This window comes from Rhinatrema bivittatum, chromosome 9 (assembly GCF_901001135.1).
Source record: "Rhinatrema bivittatum chromosome 9, aRhiBiv1.1, whole genome shotgun sequence".
NCBI lineage: Eukaryota > Metazoa > Chordata > Amphibia > Gymnophiona > Rhinatrematidae > Rhinatrema > Rhinatrema bivittatum.
Genome location: NC_042623.1, coordinates 86,322,253 through 86,348,119, shown reverse-complemented (window position 1 = coordinate 86,348,119; position 25,867 = coordinate 86,322,253). Strand labels below are relative to the sequence as shown.

General features: G+C 44.5%; 2 protein-coding genes across 2 annotated transcripts in view; one reads left to right on the top strand and one right to left on the bottom strand.

The window, feature by feature from the left end:
- LOC115099561 (ankyrin repeat domain-containing protein 26-like) overlaps window positions 1-2,665 on the bottom strand; it is a 462,251-nt gene extending 459,586 nt beyond the window's left edge. The window contains 1 exon segment of the mRNA XM_029617295.1: window positions 2,082-2,665. Coding sequence (XP_029473155.1) covers window positions 2,082-2,284 — 203 coding nt within the window. The 5' untranslated portion in view covers window positions 2,285-2,665.
- Window positions 2,666-2,684: 19 nt separating this feature from the next.
- TBRG1 (transforming growth factor beta regulator 1) lies at window positions 2,685-5,428 on the top strand. The gene has a single exon (XM_029615109.1). The coding sequence runs from the start codon at window positions 2,887-2,889 to the stop codon at window positions 4,018-4,020; it is 1,134 nt and encodes a 377-aa protein (XP_029470969.1). The 5' UTR covers window positions 2,685-2,886; the 3' UTR covers window positions 4,021-5,428.
- The last annotated feature ends 20,439 nt before the right edge of the window (window positions 5,429-25,867 follow it).

The following is a 25,867-nucleotide window of genomic DNA, read 5'->3' as shown; positions in this document are numbered from 1 at the left end:
CTCTATATCATTTTCAGTCATAAAGGGTGGGTTGAAGACTATAAAAAGAAATGGCAGCAAGATAGTCAGAGGGGTATGAACTGACTTAGGGTTACTATTGGGAGTGGCGCAGATCTTAAGTCTGAGTAGTTAATACTGGTTTATGGAAAGTGGGCTTCTTTAAGTTGTATTTGTGACTTCTTTGTCTCATTAGTAAGTACTTGTGCCTTTTTTCAGCTTTGTAATGTTGTAGTGCCTTTCAGGCCAATCCAATACAGTGCTCTCATCCAAGCACACTGTTTAATCCGCGGTTGGAAGTGGGTTTTGGATGTGTGTCTACAACCCCTTTTTCCATAAGAGGATTAGCACGGCCAAAATGCGCATCCAACCCCCCACGAAACTAATAGCGCTCATCACATGCATGTTGATGAGACTATTAGCTATTCTCCCTCAATCCAAAACAAACAAAAGTGTGCTCGACCCGCACATTTTTACCCTCAGAAATTAATGCCTGCCCAGAGCGTCTCTTTTCCTAACCCACAGACAGCTGACTTCTCCTGGGCGCTCGCTGCCGAAGCAGCGCTAGAGGCGCACATTTGTCCCTAGCGCCTCCTTGGCAGAGAGACCCCACATTTAAATATTCAATTCGCACACCCAGGAGATCAGCCTGACAATAAATAAAAAGCAATAAAAAAAAAAAAGTGGCAGCTAGTAATCAGTATAGGGAAAAGGTAGAGGAAACATGGAAAGGTTCCCATGAGAAACATATAGCTTGAAACAGTGCAAAGGTGGCTAATAAAATGGTCAGTGTCCTTCGTTCTAAAGCACATGTGGATAGACTTAAAGATCTAAACATGTATACCCTAGAAGAATGGCGAGATAGAGACATTCAAATATCTCAAAGGTTTCCGTGCACAGGAGGCGAGTCTTTTTCAATGGAAAGGAAGCTCTAGAACAAGGAGTCATGAGATAAGGTTGAAAGGGGGTAGATTCAGGAGTAATCTTAGGAAATATTTTTTTACAGAGAGGCTGATGTATGCATGGAATAGCCTTCCAGTGGAGATGGAGACAAAAACAATATTTGAATGCAAGAAAACATGGGATAAGGTCTTTTTCTGCCTTCATGTTTCTATGAATTCAAGAAAGCATTGAATGGGCACAGTTGATTCCTGGTTGTGAAGAACTAAGGAGAAAGCCAAAATTCAACTGAAGACTACCACACTGCATCAGGAATAAAATGGAGAAGACTAGCTGGATCTTAAACCCTTATCTGCCATCATAGTCTATGTTTCTATGAACTAACCAGAGGAGTAATATTCTAAAAAAGAGTTCTGACCTGTGTGCAACTTTTCTGTTAGTATAACAGCCTGCACCAGAACCACTCCACCCTACCAAGAATGCAATAACCCTGCACTAGACATGTACGATCAGAAGAAAATGTTAATGTTTTATTTTCACTTTCTCTCACACGGCTTGAAAGGTATCTTGGTCAACAGGTGATATGGGCTGCAAGTTCAAACCCCTTTGGCAAGGGCTTCCTGTGAACCGTGGACGAGTTACTTTCTCTTGCTGTCCCCTCGGTTCACCCATTTGTAATTGTAACTATAGCACCAATGTCCATGCTTCCTTTACTCAAATATAACGATCAGGACTAGGTCAACCCAGAACTGACAGTAATATGAAGTATTTATTTGTGAAGATGACTGAGATCCTGCATGGTGGACCTACTCTTCACATGGAAACTACTACACGATTATAGATCAGCACTTCCCAATAAGTTTACCCATATAGCTGCAGTTGGGTATCAGCCAAAATATCATGAAATAACGAAAAATAACTTAAACGTAAGAGGAATGAGCCAGGCAAAGATGTCAGAGGAGGAAGGACCCAGTGATAGAGCAAAAACACTTATACTACCAAAGTGGCAGCAAATGGTGCTCTGCTTTAGGGCAGACTGGTTAATTTTCTCAGGCAAAACCGGATAGGACGCCGCAGAGAATGTGCTTGGCTCCAGACCAGTAGCAGTGGCTCATTGATCCACTTCAGGGATGGTCGAAAACCACATAGTGGTATCGACCTTTCTACGCATAAAGCGTTCTCACCTGTTCTCTTTATCCAGCAGGTTCACGTCGTGCTTCTTGACCAGCTGCCGGAGTTTGGCCAGGTCCCCGGCGGCGGCGGCCCGGTGCAGCTTGCCCAGCTCCTTCTCCTTCAGCTCGTAGCCGGCGGAGAGCACACTACCAGAGTCCGATGTGCTGGGGGACAGCCCCCGCTTCTTCTTCCCGAAGCCGAAGAGCTTCTTCATCCCGAACGCGGCAGCCTGCGCCGGGGGCTCACTGCCGCCAGGGAGAAGGGAGCATCTCTTCAGGCTCGCTTTCTGGTCCCGCTCCCTGGGATGAAGAAGGCGAGTCCGGCCGCACCTGCAGCTTACCAGTGCCCCCGAGAAGAAGGAGAACGCTGCCGGTCGCCCTGGTCACAGAAAACGTGCCGGTGCACCGGAGAAGGTGAAGACGTAGCGGGGGAAAAAAAATCACAGAACCAAAACAGCAGCAGCCAAAACACCACGGCAACGGCTTCCCCAGCCTTTGCTGGAACCGCGCAAGCGTACAACGGCAACCCTCCCTCCCCCCTCAGAGTGAATGAGGTGCGCAGGCGCGCCGAGAGGGACAAGGCAGCGCGTGGCTGGCTACGTCATAGAAACCGAGAAGCGAAGCGCGAGCAGAGTATGCGCTCTCCGGGTAAAGTGGCAGGAATTCGCGCTGGCACTACAGCCATTCTCGGGACCTCCGTGGCGTTTTGCGGGAAGACTTAGTCTCGCCAGTTCACCTTAAAGTCAAAAGCTTAAGTCCCGCTAGCCTGTTTCACTCTACTCTCCGACCCCACTCTTCTCCTCCCCATCTGAACAACATGAAGAAACTGCTGAAGAAGAGCCAGAACGAAAAATACCGCTTAAAATACCGGCGGTTGCGGAAAGCGGCTAAAGCCGCCGTGTTTGAGAACGCAGCGATGTGCGACGAGATCGCCCGGCTGGAAGAGAAGTTTCTGCGGGCCAAGGAAGAGAGGCGCTGGCTGCTGAGGCGCTTACTGCAGGCCGAAGGCGAGGCCCACTCCTCGGGCCCTTGTACCTGCAGCTTGCCTCTGGCCTACGGGGTCCCTGGGGCCACGGGCGCCGCGCAGGGAGCCCTCCCAGCTTCAACGACCTGCAGCTTGGTCGACGAGCCCGGCGGCGGAAGAAAGCCCAAGAAGGACAAGAAGGGGAAAGAGAACGGCAAGCTAGACGCGCTGAAAAGAGCATCCAAGAAGAGGAGGGTATCGGAGGGTGGGGCTCGGAAGCTAGTCCAGCCGATTCCTCTGGATCCTTCTGGGAGGCCGGTTTTTCCCATCGAGCTGGCGGGGTTGACGGTGTACAGTCTGGGCGAGATCATCTCGGACCGAGCGGGCTTTCACGACGAGAGCGCAATTTACCCAGCTGGCTTCTGCAGCACCAGGATTTACGCGAGCATGAAGACCCCCGACCAGAAGTGCCTTTACACTTGTCAGATAAAAGACGGCGGTGTTGGCCCCCAGTTTGAGATCGTTCCCGAAGATGACCCGCAGAATGCAATTGTGGCGGCCTCGGCCGAGGATTGTCACACCCAGCTCTTGCAGACCATCTGTGCCGCACGGGGGAAGGTGCTAACCAACGTGGTGCCCTCCGGAGCAGATTTCTTCGGTTTTTCCCACCCCACCATTCAGAACCTGATTCAGAGTTGTCCCGGAGCTCGTAAGTGTACGAATTACCAGTGGATAAGGTTTGAAGTCTGTAAACCGGGAGATGGGCAGGTCCCCCATGGGCTTCCGGAAAATGATGCCTCGATGAATTTTGAAGCCTTTCGAAGACAGACGTTTGAGGAGGACAGGAACGATCTTGTGGTGATTCAGCCATCCCAGGCCTTTATTTCACCTTACCAGCAAATGTTTTTATCACATCAGCAAATGGTCTCTTCAATGCAACATATTAAGTCGCCGTCTCATTGTAGCCCCACTGGGTCCCTTGATTGAAGGTCATTTTTATAGTGACAAACAGCAAATTCTCTTTTCACATTTTCCATTTCCATATCGCTATACAACAAGCTCAGCTGGTTCTGGCAAAGTGGAGGGTTAGTGGGGAGTCACTTTTTGAAGTCTACCCTCCCTGATGGACTATGACCAGCAGGGAGATACCATAATTTCTCCCTTGTCTTGTAGGCACCAATTTTTGACTTGTTTTTAGGCCCAATCATCCATGATGAAAAGAGAATCCAAACCTGCATGTTCTGCAGTGCTAGAGCCAGAGCCACAGGACCAGCTCCAAACAGCCATTCCTGGAGAGAGAAGAAAGAAAGCATCTTAACAGCTGCATTAATTCATTTTTATTATTAATATATTTCAAGAATCTTTGTGTATTTGAGTGTGATTGCTAAAATGTACTTTTCTATGTAAACAAATTATTACATAGCTTTGAAATTGATTTGAGATTATTTGCCCTTTTCATGCTGTTTTAGTCTGGCATAATTTCATCTTGAAACAATGCAAAATAAATGAAGTATGAAAAGATCTCTAGTTTCATTTGGAATAACATTACCTAATGAAAAGTGTAAATAATACAGTGATGAATGGTTCTGTTCAAATTATAAGTCTTAAATTTATTATCAGAGGGGCCTGTAAACAGCTTTTCTCTTTTCTTGTAGGGCATTCTCCAGGGTTTCTTTTAAAGTCCACTATATTAACTCTAGTTTTCAGCTATATCCTTTCAATAATACCCACATAACTTTCAATATTACATGGTTAAATTCTGCAGCATCAGAAAAATATATATGTTGATTGTCAGATGCAGCAAGATCATGATCATGCCCATCTTGAGTCCAAAATAGCATCTAGTTTCTCCCTATGCTGTATAACTTAACACCCAAATTGAGTAGCAATGGAAACGTTATGTGCATACGTTGGAAAAAAAATACACTCATGGAAATTGACATGGACACATGCCCACCATTTCTTAAACAGATATTACCTCCTCTCACACGTTTGTTTGTTGTGGGGTTTTTTTTAATGTTTATTAATGTGAGCGAAGAATACATAACCTTAGGAAAAAAGTGTGCCATTATACAAATGTTAAGAAAAGACAAAATCAGTGTCAGGAGTACAAATCTCAACAGTTTTCTTACATGGCCCTAGAACTGAACATTCTAGGTATAGTTTTCAATATAGACAAAATGCCTCTTAACACTCCCTACTAATAGAATCGCAAAAACAAATTGGAGTATTAAAGTTTTATTAGCTATTTCTGATGACCAGTATCATCAAATGAGGTACTCTTCATCCTTATGGCTGTACCTATCGATATATTTACATACTGTTATGATGTAAAGTCTGAACTCTTGTAGTATATTTTTTTCATTTGCAATTAAAACATCTCTTTGAGATTCAACTAGAAAGTTCCTTTTTGTATTTCCATAAAATCTCGGGATGTTTCAGATCTCATAGCAGGAGCAGTAACAGCCACTTATCTTTCAGTGGAGGAGACAATATCCAATAAGGCTTGAAATACCTCCATTTGGTTTTTATAGTTTTCACTATAACATTCACACATAGTTATTCCTCAGGTGCAGAACATTAAATCTCAATACTGTAATAAAATTTGTGATTTATATTTGTAAAAGTTTCTCCACACATTCCCACAATAAAAAAATATTTCCACTGATTCAGTAGCGACTTATGTCCTTGAAGGTCTCTGTTTTAATTTCTCCAGCAATGCATAAGTCTGCATTTCTGCTTTCCAAGTACAAAATGCAAGCAGTATATTAGTAATCCAACAGAACAGAATAACTTTTTATAGCCATTATAAATGAAATATTTCATGCTTCCTCCAGAGAGGTTTAGTGACTTCTCAAACCAATGCAAATACATCATTTTACCATCCTAGTATATCATTCTCTCCAACAGATGATCTAACACAGTTTTCTTAGCATCCAATCAGATGAATCCAGAACAAGTGGCTTATGCACCTCTACCAGCAGATGGAGATGGAGCAAACTGATGTCACAGTATATATATACCCCTGCAGGGACATCAGCCTGCCAGTATTCTCCATCTCCAGCAGATGGTGGATGTGCATCTCCCCACTGGGAATTGCTTCATTTTAAAGAAAAGGAGAATTAAGGAAATACATTTTCCCCACTCTCCTGTGTTAACAAATGATCCCTCCCACAGTTGAAAATTCCTGAGGTGACTTCCGAGGCCCTCAAACGAGTGCCTTGGTCCATTAGCTGATTTTTCAGCTGGCGAAGATTTAGCTGCTTAAGTAGCTGAAAGGAAGCTGAGTGCGGCAGTAATGGCAGAGGCCCTCTCCCCCGCAGCCGTAGACCATCTCTGTACTCAGCCAGGTAAGGCTGAGCTCTGGTAAATTAAAAAAAAAATAGATTATACAGAGATTTAGAAGGAGGTTTTTAGTTGTGCAGGGCTTTCCCCGGTCTCTGTGCACTGGTCCAATGTTTGTTCTGCGATGTGGGCAACCTGGCAGGTTGAGCTGCTTCCTTAGACTAGGCCCAGCTCCGAGGCGCTTTGCTGCACGTTGTGTGGTAGGCTGCAACGGCATTTCATACGTTTTCTGAGGCTGCCCTCTACAGGATTGTCGATCCGGCGCATGTGTTCTAGCTGTGTGTCCAGGTTGTGCACCCAGTTAAGTGAAGCATTAGTGGCCGCACGCTTACCTCTGTGCACAAGTGGTACTGTGTGCTTAAGTATTTTGTGCATTAATTTTTTAGGCGCCTAAGTTTTGGTCGCATAATTTTTTGGGCGTCTAGGTTGAGCGCTCATAATTTAAAGAAAACCAACTAGATGCACCCACCACTCGGCATTCTGTTGGCCATAATGGTGCCTGTACCTAAGAAGCCTAAGCATCTTTCTCTTTGCACTACTTGTCATATTCGGGCATCTCAGCCAGAAGTGGCTGCTAATTTGTGCCAGTGCTGATTGGAGGCTCAGGGAGAATTGTCTTCCTCTGATTTCACTAAGCCTGGTTCTTTCCAGCTGGATGTGGGTCTGGGCAAAGACGGCTCAGGTGAGGCGCCTGATTTCAGAACTTCCCTAACTGTTTTTTTTCATGGGTACAATTTTTTCCAGGGGTTGCAATCCTTTCTTCAGGTGCAGTCCTCAGCCCTGTCCAATGCTCCTAGAGCAAAGGCACAAGTAGGAACCTTGCCTGGACCTGTTAAACATCGGAGTACTCCTAGAGTAGCAGAGGGGCCCCTGGTTAGAGATCCGGGTGGCACAAATGATGATGCCGATCCTGCCTCTTGAGAATGATGAAATTCCCCTCAGATTAGAACTGTTAGTTCTTTCATAGCGATGAACTACCAGCTGTGATTTCCCAGATCTTGAAAATGCTTGGAGTTCCTGGGGCAGATTCAGTGTCTGATTTTGGTTTCCTTGTGTAAAGCCTCTTGATTTTTCCCCATGATGGAGGCCATTCAAGAATTGATTGATCTTGAGTGGGGCACCCCAGAAGCTAATTTCAAAGGAGGTTTGGGTTTTGGAAGGCCTGTACCCTCTGGATCCAGTGGTAAGAGAGTGCTTACATTTTCCGAAGGTAGATGCACTTGGGTGTGCAGTCTCCAAGCAGACCACTATTCCCGTGGAAGGCGGAACGGCCTTGAAAGATACGCATGATAAAAAGATTGAGACTATTTTTAAGCATGCATTTGAAGCAGTGGTGATGACCTTGAAGATCGCTGCTTGTTGTTCCTTGGTGGCTCGCTCTTATTTGCTTCTCTCCTAGGAGGTGATGACTCCGGAGTAAACTCCAAGGCAGTTATGGAAGCAGCTGCTCCCTTCTTGGCACATGCCGGTGTTGATTTGGTCTGCACTTCAGCCAAAGGGGATGCTTCGATAGTAGCGGCCAGGCGTCAGTTATGGTTGAGGAATTGGTTGGCTGATGCAACCTCCAAAGCTAACCTCACTAAATTGCCCTTTAACAGCTCGCTTTTGTTTGGCAACGAGTTGGAGAAACTGGTCAGTGGAGCAAATCTCTGGTTCCTTGTTTGTCGGAGAATAAGAAGCAGGCACAGTGCTTCTTTAACATGAGAGGTTGTGCTAGAGGATCAAAGCGTTTTCGACCCTATAGAAGAGCGACCTTTCAGAGGACTCGACCCTTCAATAAGTCCTTTCGTCCCCGACAACCCAGAAGAGGTGCAGGCTCGGGTAGGGGGAATCTCCTGATCCTCCCAACAAAGACTTGCTGACCCACCCCTGGGAACAGGAGATAGGGAGTCGCCTCTCTCTTTTATCAGAGGTGGGTTGAAATCACATCGGATCAGTGGGTCCTGGAGGTGATACGAGAAGGATATGTGATGGACTTTCGCAGTGTTCTTCAGGACGTATTCATGGAGTCCACTTGCCACTCCCTACAGAAGAAGAGGACAGTGGAGGGTACATTGGTAAGGCTCCTCAGTCTGAGGGTTGTGGTCATAGTGCCCACATCTCAAGAAAATATGGGCAATATTCCATTTATTTCATTGTGCCAAAGAAGGAGGGCTCTTTTCATCCCATTCTGGACCTCAAGGGTGTCAACCATCATCTGCAAGTGAGGCATTTTCACATGGAAACATTGCGCTCTATGAAAATAGCCATGCAGTTGGAATTTCTGACCTCTCTGGATCTGTCCGAGGCGTATCTCCACATTCTCATCCGACTAGAACATCAACGCTGTTGCGACTATCGCTGCTCGACGTCTCCACTACGCCCATCTTACCTTTTTGGCGACTCCCTCTTTGCCTGTTGGAAGTTTGGCTGCCACAGCGTCATCATGCCATTCTCCGGCATCCCCGGACCGGCTAGATGCCACACTCCACCATGTTTCCCAGCAGCCTAAAGGCACACGCGCAGCCCCGACTCAAGTACCAGCAGTGGCGCGAACCTCAGGATACCTAGCTTCCTCCAGGTATTGCTGCGGATGGGATTCGCTCTCCGTATATCTTGCTACTTTGCCTCCTCTGACTTTACCAGGGGTACCTGCTCCTTGGGGGCCTCGCTTTCTCTTTTGCTTTTCAGATCGCAGTCTGGAACTGGTACTCGCTCCTTGAGGGCCCATGTTCCCGGACTTGCCACTGAATACCACTTCTGCCAGGAAGTCATCGCTGCCTACAACACCAGTGAGTTACCATCTCTCTCTCAGAGTGTTCCCTGGAACCAGGTACTCGCTCCTCGAGGGCCTACTTCATTCCAGCTCCTGGGCTGCTTCTAAGAGACTATTGTGTGAGTGTTACCATCAAGGTTCTGTTCCTGAACTCTGCATACCCTGCCTACTCACTATATTCAGTTTCTCTACTGCTCAGTTATCCAGGATCGCTGTTCCAGTATCTGAGAGACTACAACACAGCCGGGCGCTTCCAGCTTACTACTGCCACTCTGGTGGTTCCATATACTGTTTAATAAAAGAACTAGTGTATGTCTATCTCCATACTCTGAGCCTGACCGGTGGTCCCCCTTGGGCTCTTCCCCCAGGGGCGTGGTTATCTGCCACCGGCCCAAGGATCCACGAACACCAACAAACGCTTCCTGCAGTTCGCAGTTCTAGGACGCCACTTTCAGTTTCGGGCCCTGCCCTTTGGTCTGGCCAACGCTCCCAGAATATTTTCCAAGGTTATGGTGGTAGTTGAGGCAGAGTGGAGAAAGGATGGAATCCTAGTACACCAATATTTGTTCAACTGACTGATTCATACCAAGTCGCTGGAAGAGAGCCACCTTGTGACTCGTAAGGTGATTTCCCTTTTGGGGGAGCTCGGCTGGGTTGTAAACCTGGCCAAGAGCAATCTTCAGCCTCCTCAGTCGCTGGAATACCTGGGGGTTCAGTTCGACACGAAGCAGGGCAAGGTGTTCCTGCAAAAACTCGAATTCAGAAGTTGCTAGCTCAACTCCATCTGTGGTTGAACACTGCGCCCAACCAGGTCTTACCTGCAGGTCCTTGGCTTAATGGTGGCGACTCTGGAAGTGGTACCGTTGGCGAGGGTACCTTCTGATTTCTTTAATTGATTCTATTAAACGAAGTCTTGACAGTGGACAACAGTTCATTTTGGTTTCATTGGATATAACGTCTGCCTTTGACTCGATCGACCATCAAATCTTGCTATTTCGTCTTCGTGAATGTGGAATTGCTGGATCAGTTTTGGCATGGTTTGAGAGCTATTTGTCTAATAGCTCTCAAATCGTAAAATTTAACAACTCTTGTTCTGAGTCACAACAGGTAAAGACTGGGGTTCCGCAGGGTTCTGCCCTTTCGGCAATGTTGTTTATTGTCTATCTTGCCCCCATTGCAAAATTATTAGCCATTATCACCGATGGGTTTAAAATCTATGCAGACAATATCCAATTTTATATAAAGGTTCAGAAGTCTTGATCTGAAACAGTTGAGTCACTTTCATTATGCATGAATACCATTACCCGATGGTTGAAACATAATAAGCTTCTTCTGAATACTAGTAAAACTACAATGCTGTTAATTCATCGTCCTCATTCTCAACCTGTTCATAATACTATTTCTTTTGAGAATCTCTCCTTTACTCTTTCTAAACCTGTCAAGAGTTTGGGCATTCTGATTGATTCAACATTGTCGTTTAAAGCACAGATTAGATCTGTTATTAAATTAGGCTTTTTTAAATTGAGGCTTCTGGCTGGTTTACGACATCTACTGTATGAATCCGATTTTTTGATGGTCGTACGGGCCATTATTTTTCCGCATATTGATTATTGTAACAGTCTTTACATTGGTTTACCTAAAAATTCAATTCGTTCTCTTCAACTCTTGTTGAATGCAGCGGCTAGATTAGTTTCTTCTTCTAAGCGATTTGATCGAATCACTCCCGTTTTATGTAGTCTTCAGTGGTTGCCTGTGAATGAGCGTATAATATTTAAGATAGGAATGATAGTTTTTAAGCTCTGCGTTTCGCCCTCTGATTTTTGGTTCAATGCACTACTTCGGATCCATAAGCCAGCGAGAGCACTTAGGTCTTCACAATTAAACCTACTTGAGGTTCCCTCTGTGAGATTAGCTCATTTGTTCAGTACAAGGGAGATGTCCTTCTCCATAGCGGCGCCTAATCATTGGAACCTGATTCCGTTTTATCTTCGATCGATCGAAGATGTCAAGAAATTCAAAATATCCTTTAAGGAATTTTTGCTTAATCATGTGTACAACAGTTAGTTAAACTACTTGAATAAGCCAATGTGTTTGATAAATAAATATCAGATGAGATTTTATGTGATCTCCTTTTTAGACAATGTGTTTTGATGTTTTAAATATCATTTTGCCATTTAGTTTCTATGAAACCAATTTGTATGTCCATGTATTATGTTGGTTTTGCTTTTTATTATGTGTGTATACTTTGTATATCGCCTAGGCCTAACAGTGTTAGGCGATTAATAAATTTTATTAAATGAAATGAAAATGAAAAATGTGTCCTCTTCAGCATTCCCTATTGTCTTGGTGGAATCCACAGTCTCAGGACTATTCGATTCGGCTCCACTTGCCGATGGAGATCTCCTCCCAACTGCAGTGGTGGCTGCAGGCGGATCATCAACGGAAGGGAGTTTCCCTTTCCTCACCGGATTGGTTAGTACTGACAATAGATGCGAGTCTCCTTGGTTGGGGCGCTCACTGACAGGAGCTGACAGTGCAAGGGCGCTGGAGTGCAGAAGAGTCTCTCTGTTACATCAATCGGCTGGAAACCAGGGTGGCCTGGCTGGCATGTTTACAGTTCAGCGACAGGCTGCAGGGTTGATCGATTCGAAGTATGTCGGACAATGCAACAACTATGACTTACATCAATTGGCGGGGAGGTACCAAGAGCCAACAAGTGTCACAGGAAATAGATCAACTTATGGAATGGGCAGAGGAGCATCTTCAGATGATCTCAGCAAGGAGATTCTAGACCCAGAAAAGTGGGCATTATCAGACAAGACGTTCAGTTGATTCAGGATCGCTGGGTTCTCCCGTTCCTAGATCTGTTGGCGATTTCAAGCAATGTGAAAGTTCTGCGATTCTTCAGCTGCAAAGTCATTGGGGATTGTTGCCCTAGTGCAGGAGTGGCTGGTTGACACGTTGTTGTATGCCTTTCCTCCAGGGCCCATTTTGGGAAGATTGATTCGAAGGATCTAACGTTTCAAAGGGATGATGCTCTTGGTCGCTCTAGATTGGCCCAGGAGACCGTGGTATGCAGATCTGTGGAGGCTCCTGGTGGATTCACCTCTTCGAATGCCAGTGCACAGGAACCTGTTGTAGCAGGGATCTTCATGAAGATCCAACTTGATTTTGTCTTACGGTATGGCCCTTGAAAGGGATCGCTTGCTGAAATGTGGATACTCTGCGGCAGTGATTTCCACCATGCTAAGAGCTGGAAAGTTCTCCCCTTCCTTGGTCTATGTGCAGGTTTGGAGAGTGTTTGAGGCCTGATGTGAGGATCGAGCTACTCTTCCTTCCTTGGTCAAGATTCCACTCATTTTTAAATTTTTGCAGGTTGGCTTGAATAAAGGCTTGCTTGGCTCTTAACTCCTTAAAGGTACAAGTAGTGGCTCTCGCCTGTTCTGGGGTCAGGTTCCTAGTATTATCATCTGGATATTCAGACTCGAGAGGATGCAGCCTTTGCACGTGTGGTTTTAGAAACATAGAAATGACGGCAGAAGAAGACCAAATGGCCCATCTAGTCTGCCCAGCAAGCTTCACACATATTTTCTCTCATACTTATCTGTTTCTCTTAGCTCTTGGTTCTATTTCCCTACCACCCCCACCTTTAATGTAGAGAGCAGTGATGGAGCTGCATCCAAGTGAAATATCTAGCTTGATTCGTTAGGGGTAGTAGCCGCCGCAATAAGCAAGCTGCACCCATGCTTATTTGTTTTACCCAGACTATGTTATTAGCCCTTATTGGTTGTTTTTCTTCTCCCCTGCCGTTGAAGCAGGGAGCTATGCTGGATATGCGTGACGTATAAGTCTTCTCCCATGCCGTTGAAGCAGAGAGCCATGCTGGATGTGCATCGAAAGTGAAGTATCAGGCACATTCGGTTTGGGGTAGTAACCGCCGTAACAAGCCAGCTACTCCCCGCTTTGTGAGTGCGAACCCTCTTTTCTTCTCCCCTGCCGTTGAAGCAGAGAGCTCTGCTGGATGTGTGAAGTATCAGTTTTTCTTCTCCCCTGCCGTTGAATCAGAGAACTTTGCTGTATATGCATTGAAGTGAAGTATCAGGCTTATTTGATTTGGGGTAGTAACCGCTGTAACAAGCCAGCTACTCCCCTCTTTGTGAGTGTGAATCCTTTTTTCCACATTTCCTCTTGCTGTTGAAGCTTAGAGCGATGTTGGAGCTGGACTGGACTGGATGTTTTGACTGGACCACGGCCAGCCTCCCACCCTATTCAAGAGGAGTAGCTTGGGTACATCCCACTTGTTCTGGATTCATCTGACTGGATGCTAAGAAATGAAAAATGACTACTTATCTGATAATTTCCTTTTCTTTAGGACAGTCAGATGAATCCAGCGTCCCTCCTTCGGCTGCCGAATGACTGTGTATTGATCCTCCTGTGTGCTAAAGTGTTACAGGGATTACTGGTCAGTGTTACTTCAGTCCCTAGAATAGTAGTATTACATTTTTGTCTGAGCTCAGTTTTGCCTGTTGGCTGAGTATTGAAATGGTTATCTGTTTTTAATCAAGTTTTTTGTTAGTCTGTCCACTGCAAGGGTATTTATACTGTGACATCAGTTTGCTCTGTCTCCATCTGCTGATAGAGGTGCATAACCTACTTGTTCTGGATTCATCTGACAGAGCTAAAGTGCTAAAGAAATGGAAATTATCAGATATATAATTTCTCAATGTATTTGTCACCAACATGATGGGAAAGGAGGCAGCAACAGCAGTAAGAGAATTGTAGGTGTGAAGAGAAGCAGTACTCATTTTATAGAAATTTCAGTATGCCATTGACATATATTGGAAATTGGCAGATCTGCTTGGGTTGATTGGCAACTATTTGCCACTTTTTCAGCTAAATTTTAACCCTGATGAAAGTTTTGTATGATAGTAAAAAGAATTTTTATTTTTTTGTTTTAACTCTGAGCCAGGAATTAATGTAAACACCTGTGACATTGTATGATGTGTATATCACTGGGAATCCTTGATATTTGATGAATTTTTCAGTTTTTTTATTTTTAAAAGTAAAATTTAGGAGAAAGTGAGTAGAGATGATACTAGCAAGTGTTTCAAAGTTCAAACTGTTGACACAACTATTTTTTTAAAATTATATTTATATTCTGCCTTTTTCAGACACTTAAAAGCAGATTACATTAAGGTACTGTAACTAAAATCCCTCAGGCTAATATTGGTGGATGAGCAGTGTTGTTTAATGCTGTGAAATCTTACTTGTCCAGTCCAATAAACTGATTTGGAGTTTATAATCTGACATTGCCCCCTCAGATCTAAGGTTCATATATGGATTAAACCTAGACTATCTCTAATTGAAACAATTTAGCAATTTTATGCTTAGATATTAAGCAATCAATTAGAAAGTGCTGCATGAAAGATCATATATATCTGGTAGTGCCATTTACTAAAGTAACAAACAGCCACAGGCAGAACCGATACTTTGAAATCTAAGGAATTATTAACCACTTTTATGTAGCCAACATTGTACTTTGTGTGCACCTTTTGTAAAGTTTTGGTATTTCATTGAGAAAGCATAAACAGTATCCCTAGGCTCTTGCTAGTTCAAAATCTCATAATTTACCAGTTGCTGCATAATTTACAACTTGCACAATCAACAAACCTGAAGCTCCCCAAGGTCCTGTTTCAGACCTCCGAAGAAAGCTGCCTTCAGTCTCTGATTCTTGCTCCAGCACCTTCCTTCACAAGCAGTCAAAAGAGGACAAAAGCAAGGGGAATGAAGGTGAGGCTGGAGCAGTCTGCAAAATTGAAAAGAGGAATTCTGCTCCCTAATTTAGCTCCTCTGCCTCCTGTTGCTTCTTGCCCCCATCCCCCAGTCAGCACTCTCCTGTCCAGAAGAAAACAGGAGAGGAGGAGTAAGATTACATAGAAATGTGAAGGCAGAACAAGATAGTGTGGCACATGTATTTATTTAATTTATATTCCACTTCCACCCAACTAATTCAACTTAGGTCCTAACACTCCTTCCAAGATCCTCTGTGTTTATCCCTCGCTTTCTTGAAATCATACTGTTTTTGTCTCCACCATCACCATGGGGAGGAGATTCTATGCATCAGCTATCCCCTTTGTAAAGAAATATTTCCTTAGATTACTCCTGACTCTCCCGTTTCACCCTCATCCCATAACATCTTATTCTAGAGCCTTCTTTCTGTTGAAAAAGAGGCTCATCTGCATGAAAACCTTGGAGATATTTAAATGTGTATCATATCTCCCCTCCCACTTTTCCTGTAGGGTATACATGTTTAGATCTCTTTCCCCATATGATTTAGAATAAAGACCACTGATCACTTTAGTAGCTGCTTTCTGGTTAACTGGACAGTCAGAATATTCGATCCCTAAAATATCTCTTAAACCAAAATGATTTTGAATAAATCCTGGATGATTAATGAAATGCTTCTAAAGGGACATCTTTATATAAAGGTTCTTTCACCTGCGGATGTGGCCAACAACATACCAGCAACAAGGACCTGGAGGTTTTTTGGAAGTCTGCACCAGCTGGTGCCTTACATATTTAGTATAATCATATTACAAAAACAAATATCTTCTGTGATCTTTTTACTTGAAAATTCATTTGCATTGTATTATAGGGATGTACATTTGTTTCAAATGAATGGGTAATCCAAACCGAAATGGCCTATTTTCATTTTGGTTCGGATTATGCAACACATAATCTCTGTCCTTTCAAACCTATCCAAAGTTTTGGGCTGTTTTTATTTTGGCAAATGGTTTGCACTATTAACAAATAGTGTGCTCTATTTCCCAAGGTGAAACTCATTGCCTACCCACTATGCCAGCTTGCCACATAATTGCAGCAGAATTTTAAAATATTTGCCACAGAATTTGCTACCTCTTGCTGCAGGATCTTGAAAAATCTGCTGAAGGAAACTGGGGGATGGAAGAATAAATAGCATATGATGTGGAGCTACATTTGTATGTATTGCATTTTACATAGAATAATAGCCCTTGAGAACTAGGAAATAAAATTCTAAGTTGTACACCCTGCATATCCACTCCTCTTTCCTCCCTTGTCTCTCTTCCACTTATACCCTGAGCAGTACTCTGGCAGAAGTGTGCAGGCTACTACTTTCTGGAACAGAACTGGCAGTAGGACTAAGCACACAGCTGTAAGCTGACTCGTTTTCACAGTCCCCATGGGTTTTCTTTTAAAACAGGAAACTTGCAGGAGGAGGGAGTGTTGCTGCCAAAGGGACTGAGCATTTGCATTAGTTCTCAGTCCCACTACCAGGTTTGTTCTGGACAGTAGTAGCCTACGTATCTTTGCAGGGAAGCTGGGAAATACAACTGGAGGCAGGTGCAGCCATGGCTATGCTGCACTTCAAGAATACCACTTAAACATGTCAAACGACAGTCTTAGGATTGGAAAAAATAGCACTGAAACATAATTGAAGTTGGGTATACAGTAATAACACTTTTTTATGTTTCCTCTACATTTTCATGATTTGTCCTCTCTTCAGTGTTTTTTAGCCCCTGCTAGGCCCCATTAGATTGCCTGTACTCCCTAGTTTAATAGGGGCCAGGAAGAGTTTAAGAACAGCCAAGGAAACAACACTGAGCAACCCTGAAATATGCAGCATTACAAAAAAATGTTTCCTTTTTATCCTGCTACACCAGTCCAGACACGTGGGTTATGTCCCCCTATCAGCAGATGGAGCAGCGCACACAGTCTTCTTGTGTGACAACATCACTACTACATAAGGCTGCTCCTAGCCACAAAGAAAGAATTCAGACTAACACTTCATCCTATCAAGTTAAAATCTACAACTGAACTTGGATTTTTTAAATCGAATCACTTTCAAATTCTACTAGTCTACGCTCCCCCAGGAATCCTGGAAGCAGACTCCTCACCCCTTATAGAAACCATCGTGAAACACATCAACACAGATTTTCCTACCATAATTTTGGGAGATTTTAACTTACACTTTGATGCCTCTCCACACTCATCCAATTATGAAGCATTCCTCACCGCCCTTAACGCTATGGGATTCACCCAGATTATCAACAATCCAACTCACAGAGCAGGACACACATTGGATCTTATTTTCATTAATGCTAATTTCCTCTGCTCTATTGATCCTACATGTACCCCCATTCCCTGGTCAGACCATTTCCTGATAACTACAACCCTATCCACCAAGATACAATCTTCCACTGATCAACACCTCTCCACCATTTACTTCAGGAAATCTTGTGCTTCAGAAATTCTCAGCGAGCAGCTCACCAAGGAACTCACAAACCTAGACACATCTAACCCCAATTCAGCTGTGCTATCCTGGCATAAGATCACGGAAAGGGTAGCAAACAATCTTTGCCCATCAACCTCGAAATTAATCAACCCAGCAAAAAAAGGTAACCAACCTTGGTTCACCAGCGAACTCAAACGGATAAAACAAGATCTACGCCACAAAGAAAACAGATGGCGCAAAGTCCCTTCACCGTCTACTCTTTCATCATACAAAGGAACTTTACATTTTTACAGATCATCCATCCTAAAATCAAAAAAACAATACTACGCTAATAAAATCCATGACCTACAATATGATGCAAAGGCTTTATTTTCATATGTATCACAAATCACAAAGCCAATTCCTCCATCAATACCAGATGATCATGCTCAATCCAAGGCAAATGAGTTAGCCCTGTTCTTTCAGCAGAAAATTTCAAACACTATAGCACTTCTTCCAACTAAGACCAACCCTCCTGATTCAAGCTCCTCCAACCACATACTCAAGGATACTAAATTCGACAACTTTGAATTAACTTCCACTAAAGAAATCGAAACCATTTTAAAAAGGCAGAAACCATCCAGCCACCCAACAGATAACATACCCTCCAAATTATTGCTACTCATCCCAGACACAATCTCAAAACCTCTGACTAACATCATAAATTGCTGCCTAACTCAAGGTCTGTACCCAGATAGCCTAAAAAATGCTTCCCTTAAACCCCTCTTGAAAAAACACAATTTAGACCCTAGCATTCTTGCTAATTTCCGTCCAATCTCTAATCTTCCATTCCTAGCCAAAATTACAGAAAAAGTAGTCAATACCCAGCTATCAGATTACTTAGAAGAACACAATATTCTTTCCCCTTCCCAATATGGTTTCCGCAAATCACGCAATACAGAAACCCTGCTGATCTCACTAACAGACCATATTATTATGGGAATGGACAAAGGACACTCATTTCTTCTAATCCTTCTAGACATTTCAGCAGCCTTCGACACGGTCAACCACACCATCCTCCTGGATCGTTTATCTGATATTGGCATAACTGGCTCAGTCTTCAGCTGGTTCAAGTCCTTCCTTGATAACAGAAGCTTCAGGGTCAGGATCAACAACAAAGAATCACCATCGACAAATTCTTCTCTTGGCGTGCCTCAAGGATCCTCCCTTTCTCCCACCCTTTTCAATATTTACCTCCTCCCCCTTTGTCATCTGTTAACAAGTCTCAATCTCATCCATTACATCTATGCTGACGATGTTCAGATTCTGCTCCCCATTACAGAATCCATTACTAAAGCTCTCTCACTTTGGAAAACTTGCCTTCAATCTATAAACAATCTCCTCAATAATCTAAATTTGGTCCTCAACTCCGCTAAGACTGAATTACTATTTATCTCTTCCAACCCAGACATCCATCCTCCACAAACCCATCACAGTCTCCAACTCACCCATACTCAAGTAAGAGATCTGGGAGTAATTCTAGACAACCGCCTTAATCTAAAGACTATGATCAATTCGACTACCAAAGATTGTTTCCACAGACTACAGGTGTTGAGAAGACTCAAACCTCTCCTATATCTCCACGACTTTAGAACTGTTCTGCAATCCCTAATATTTTCAAAAATAGATTATTGCAGCGCTCTTCTCACTGGCCTACCCAGCTCAACCACCAAACCTCTTCAAATGATACAGAATGCTGCTGCCAGAATTTTAACCAGTACCAACCGAAGAGATCATATTACACCAATTCTCCGAAACCTTCACTGGTTACCAGTCTACTACAGAGTCCTTCACAAATCTCTCACCCTGATACACAAGTCCATCCATAACTATTTTCATCTTGACCTTGAATTTCCCCTCAAACTCCATACATCCAACAGACCGATTAGAGAAATCCACAAAGGAGAGTTACAACCCCCTCCAACCAAAACCATTCGCCTAGTTTCGACCAGGGTCCGAGCCTTTTCTCTAGCAGGTCCAAACATTTGGAATAGCCTTCCTGCAGAACTCAGGTTGGAATCATGCCTACTAACTTTTAAAAAAAAACTTAAGACTTGGCTGTTCCGACTAGCCTTCTTGGATCCTTCAGACACACAATAATCTACCATCCTACTCACGAGCCATGGAACCATGCCTTCTTTGTGAGATGCCTCTTATCCAATACCTCCGCAATTAAACTATCTTATGACTTTTGATTTTAAGTTATGGCCCTACTCGGGCCTTTTTTACTCTATTTACTTCCAAGCTGTAAAGCCTCCAAGTTTATAGTCCTTGTTCAATGTAACTTTCTTGCTCTCTTTCTGATTATAACTTATTGTTCCGTTTTTTGTTACAAGTTTCTATCCCTCGTTCGATGTAAACCGATCTGATATGGTATTCAACCATGAAGCTCGGTATAGAAAAATGTGAAATAAATAAATAAATAAATCAGCAGATGGAGCAGCGCACACAGTCTTCTTGTGTGACAACATCACTACTACATAAGGCTGGTGCAGCACCAGGAAAGCTAGTATTCTCTGCCTCCAGCATATTCTCATCTGGTGCAGCGGGCTCTGTGGTTCCCAGTTGGCTTATCCAGCCTGAAAGAGTGAATGGTGCAGTTATGGCACTGTGGGCCAAGCTTCTAAAAATATTTTTAATCAGTTTAGCGAGCCCAGTTAAAAGTCCCAGAGAAAATCTTGTAGAGTAAGATGTTTACAGCTGTTATAGCTTAAACAACAAGCCAAGATGCTGGGGCTTCTCCAGTTTAATGTGCCCTGTTGAAAAGTCTCCTGATCCCAGAGAGACTTGCTAGAGCAGAGGAAAAACCTTTTAGCTAGTAAGAATTTACTTGAAGATCTCACCACCCCTGTATTCTGCTATCTTCTCAGCGAAGGTCACCTAAGTTTAAAAAAAACAACAAACATAAGGGTTCAGTTCTATGCAGCCTCTGCTGGGGGTGTGCAGAGATGAGTTAGATAATTTTCAGCTCGGGGGGGGGGGGGGGGGTAGGGTGAGGCCTGTTTCGGGGCCCATCCCTCTTGCTGGTCTCCGGTCTTGCTTTCCTGCTTCTGCCATGGCTCTTTGGGGTTTTTCCTGGTGCATGGTTGATCTAGAGGGAGACTGCAATTGTTACTGCTCCCAAGTTCCTGAATTGATGCAGTAGCGAGGGTCAGGAGATTCTTAGGGGCCCTCTGCTTTCAGTGCTGTTTCTTCTCCTCTAACGCTTTGCTCTTTTGGTGGGTTTGGCTGCCATTTTGCTTCCCTTCTGCATCCCTTCTCACCTTTACCTGCAGGTCTATGAGTGCCTCCTATGATATTTCTTGTGAGAGATTCTGTGTTTCTTCCTACTGGAGGGCTATGGCTTTTTTTTTTCTTAGGATTTACTGTTTTCTGACGAGTGGATTTTTTGCTATCTCTTGGCCTAGTGAAGTGCTAAGACTTGTTTTATCTATTCAGGCAGCATTAGGCTCCCTACTGGGTTCCTCCATTTCCCATAAAGCAGCTCAGTGCGTCAAGTTGCCCGTGAATAGGATCAGTGCAATTGTTTTTTCTTGTGAGTTCCTCCAGCTTAGGGCTATGGAGAAGTACCTTGAGGAGGACAGCTGATCTTAGGTGGTGATTAGGACAGTGTTTATGGTGCAGGATTACAAAGGGAATACTGTTCCCTTATTTGCAAGCTCCCCTGGAAGTGTGGATTCTTGAGTTTGACTAGTTCAGGAGACATTCTCATGGATTCCTTTTCTTCCTGAATTCATGTCTTTACTGAAACATATATAGTATTTGCATGGATGACTTGTCTCCTACATTTAGGCATTGGGGGGGGGATCAAGCCCTTCACATTTTGTATACTTTGCCTCCAGGGCACTCTATGGGGCAGATTTTAAAAAAGTACGCCGGATTTTTAAAGATCCGTGTGTAGCCGCGTGTATCTTTTAAAATCCGGGGTCAGCGTGCGCAAGGCTGCACAAAATCGGCAGCCTGCGCGCGCCGAGCCGCGCAGCCTGCCTCCATTCCCTCCGGGGCCACTCCGAAATCGGAGCTGCCTCAGAGGGAACTTTTTTTTTTGTCGTCCCCCCCACCTTTCCCTCCCTTCCCCTATCTAACCCACCCCCCAGCCCTAACTAAATCCCCCTCCCCTACCTTATTTTGTTGAGTTACGCCGGCTCCCTGCCCCAGCACAGGCTGCTGTGCCGGAGCACTTGGCCCCTCCCCCGGACCACTGTCACGCCTCCAGCCCTGGCCCAGACCGCCGCCACGCCCCCGAAAACCACGCCCCCCAAGCAAAGCCCCGGGACTTACGTGCGTCCCAGGGCTTTGCGTGTGCCGGCGCACAGGGCTTTTAAAATCTACACCTATGGTTTTTCAGTGACCACTTGCTCAGTTTTCCCTTAAGTTGTACGCCAGTTTAAGAACATAAGAACATGCCATACTGGGTCAGACCAAGGATCCATCAAGCCCAGCATCCTGTTTCCAACAGTGGCCAATCCAGGCCATAAGAACCTGGCAAGTACCCAAAAACTAAGTCTATTCCATGTTACCGTTGCTAGTAATAGCAGTGGTTATTATCTAAGTCAACTTAATAGCAGGTAATGGATTTCTTCTCCAAGAACTTATTCAATCCTTTTTTAAACACAGCTATACTAACTGCACTAACCACATCTTCTGGCAACAAATTCCAGAGTTTAATTGTGCGTTGAATGAAAAAGAACTTTCTCCTATTAGTTTTAAATGTGCCACATGCTAACTTCATGGAGTGCCCCCTAGTCTTTCTATTATCCGAAAGAGTAAAAAACCGATTCACATCTACCCGTTCTAGACCTCTCATGATTTTAAACACCTCTATCATATCCCCCCTCAGCCGTCTCTTCTCCAAGCTGAAAAGTCCTAACCTCTTTAGTCTTTCCTCATAGGGGAGCTGTTCCATTCCATTTATCATTTTGGTCAACCTTCTCTGTACCTTCTCCATCGCAATTATATCTTTTTTGAGATGCGGCGACCAGAATTGTACACAGTGTTCAAGGTGCAGTCTCACCATGGAGCGATACAGAGGCATTATGACATTTTCCATTTTATTCACCATTCCCTTTCTAATAATTCCCAACATTCTGTTTGCTTTTTTGACTGCCGCAGCACACTGAACCGACGATTTCAATGTGTTATCCACTATGACGCCTAGATCTCTTTCTTGGGTAATAGCACCTAGTATGGAACCTAACATTGTGTAACTATAGCATGGGTTATTTTTCCCTATATGCATCACCTTGCACTTGTCCACATTAAATTTCATCTGCCATTTTGATGCCCAATTTTCCAGCCTCACAGGGCCCTCAGGTAAAGACATTTTGCGCATGAGACATGCTGATACTCTGCATTCTGCTGGTTCATAGTACACATTTGAACTTGTTTCTAGAAAGTTACACAAAAAGAAATTTGTTTGCACGTATCCTCTAAAAAATAAGGTGTGCAAAAGAGATATGTCAGTGACTGTTTCCGCCATGCTAAAGTTTGGATGGTTGAGACATCTCCAGTTCATGCTTTATTGCCATAATCTTTGATTTATGGATTGCAAGTGCAGCAGTGCCCCAGTGGCCAGAAGGCATTTCAGCTGTAATCGGGGAACAGTTTAAGCCCAAACTATGTATGAGCTCTTGCAGTGTTTTTCAATGGCAATGCAATAGCCTTTTTTCTCTGAAATACTCCAAATCCCAACCCAATGCCTTTTTTCAGGGGACCATTTGCAGGGGGTGTGAGCCAGTCTGTGGCCCTGTGCATAAATTATCAGCCCAAACTAGATAGCTCCCAGTTCAGGTCAGTTATAGCACTTTGGGGTTTCTAGAGTTTCTCAGAGGCTCTATACCTAGGAGTTTCTGGTGAATATGGTCTGCCCTTGATTCCGGGCATTTGGAAGCTGGAGTCAGATTGTAGTTACCTGGAATTACAACCCTGGATTGCGTTAAGTAGATGGTTGCTCCTTGGCTCATTTAAGAGTTTAAGTTGTTCTCTTCGAAATGTTTGGAAACCCTATAGTGTATCATCTGGCTCCACTGGGATCAGACGGACTGACTGGTGGTCTTCAATTTCTTATACCTAGTGAGGGCCTTTTTGGGTTCTTGCATGTCTTTTCACCTGTCCGGGGACAGATGGGTCAGTAGACACACAAGAAACTGCTTCACTTACAAGCAATGTTTTCTGTGCTTCATGGAGAGCTGTCTCTTGGCCAAAACCATATTAAAACAGAACAAAAAAATCAAGGGTCTGTATATATTTTTTTTCCACAGAGATATTGGTGGATTTGGGAATAACCCAGTTCCTTTTAGCTCTGGGGCTTTGGTGGGATCTTCTCATATTCCAAAAACTCTCTGAATAATATTGCTGGTTACTGCCTTCTTGTGATGGACAGGGCTTATGGTCCATCTGATGTTTTCTTGCATCCAGTGAGCCTTTCAGGGCTATTACAAGTTTGGGAGGTTTAGGCAATGTGTTCCATGTCACCAGCAGGTGCTTGGCACTCAGGAGAAAGCCTTGTGGTTCATCAACAGTTTGGAATCCAGAGTCACTAGGTTAGGGTTGTCTCCTTGGGGTTAAGTACGGCAAATGCTGTTCTAGTATTCCCCTTTAATGCATCAGCTGTTATATTCATGTTCTCTTAGAAGGAAGTTAGGACTGTCTATGGGAATGATATATATTTTTTTCAGCTGATATTTCTCTGGTTCACAGCTGGGAAGTCTTTCAGAGAATAGTGGTTCAGTGAGGACCCCTCTTGGGAGTTGGTGGCAATGCATTTGTTTACTAAGATCCCTGGTACTTCAGCCATTGCAAGATGTAGATTTCAATGAATGCATGCCCCAGTTCGCCCATGTCTGGTGGGGCATATAGTGTATGTGTTGGCTTCTGTTAGGGAAAGTTTGACAGGCTGAAGATCCTCTGCTCCTGGATGCTCCTCCTTGGTGCTGGCTTGGTATGCGATTTCTTGAGTAATACAGACAAATTATTTTTCTCTTCCTTTTGGAGCTTGGGGTCTCTTGATCAGAGTTCCATCCTCAGGGAAGATCCATCTTCATTTCATCTCTTGTGGTGTGGTTCTTGGGAGTTTGTGATTATGTGTGAAGTTTGCATTCCTCTGTCCATTCTGTTCTGTTCAGGACCCATATGAATTATACTTTTGCAGGTTTTTGGCTGTTGGAAACATAGACCCTTGAGCCAGCTCGAGAACTGGTGGATCCACTGAGGGGAGGCCCTCAGTGGTACTCGAGGCCGGGAGGCAGAGCGGAACCAGGAGACCCGACAGGATCTTCACCTATACCAGCCCACGTTCCCTGCAGGTTGAGCTCTTGGGTGCCAGGGCCAGCAGGACTTAGGTGGAGGTCTTCTGGCAAAGGAAGTCTAGTAGGCGGTCCGAGTCGAGGCTGACAGAGGTCTGGAGAAACGGCGACGGTCCAGGAGTCGTGGTGGGCAGCAGTGGTGCAGCACGATGAACCAGGCCAGAGGTCGGGGCAGGCAGAAGACAAGCGGAAGCCGGAGAACAATCCAAAGGTCAGGACGGGCAGAAGACAGGAGAATCCAGATACCAGGCTGAAGTCAGAACTGAGGAGGCAACCGAAGGCAGGAGCAGGAGAAGGAGCAGAACCACAGGAGCAGGAACGGAAATGGAACAGGCAGGAACACAGGAACAGAGGTTGGAACAAGCAGGAACACAGGAACAGAGACAGGAACATCAGAAACTAGCTACTCAAGATGAGCTGACCTGTTGCCAAGGCGAAGAAAGGAAGTCTGGAATGGCCTTAATAGGATGACGTCGGATTTGGGGCCGGGCTGAGGTTTCCCTTTAAATGCCGGGATTGGGCGCACGTGCCTAAGGGGGCAGAGTCCCCAAAGAGATCGGCAGCGTCTCCCTCGTGGGGATGACGCTGCGGCAAGGCCCCGGGACGGCCCGCATCAGAGCGGGGAAGGCAGCGGGAGATGCCAGCGTCTGCCGGTAAGGGAAGGGGACCCAACTGCGGCAGAGTTTCCCAACATTTGGCATCCCTTTCTTTACACTCCTAGGAGTGGTCTGATTTGCACTGGTGTTCGGATAATTGGGCCAGCATTGTGGGCTTTCGATAGGTTTAGGCTACAGCTGTGCTTAAATTCTTTTATGGCCCTGTAGCAGCAATATCCTGCATTGGAATCAGGGGCCGAGGGGTTTTTCAGTAGCCTTCTCCTAGCTGACTTGCTTCCTTTGGGGGTGTGAGATAGTCTGGTGTCCCTTAGCTGAAATGCTCTTTTCTTTTAGCCTCCCCTCTTGCAAGCTTAATGGGGGTTTGGATCTGGAGGTCTATATCATGTTTCTGGTCTGGAATTCAGTGTTTTTTGTTCGGCTGCCTCCCTTCAGGTTCTGTCCTTTGAATTGGAGGTCAGAGGGCTGTGGCTCCTGGTTAGACCATTCTTTTTCGGTGGTTCTC

Bases quoted from the DNA above. Each gene is read 5' to 3' on its own strand.
- TBRG1 (XM_029615109.1), top strand. From the start codon at position 2,887: ATGAAGAAACTGCTGAAGAAGAGCCAGAACGAAAAATACCGCTTAAAA.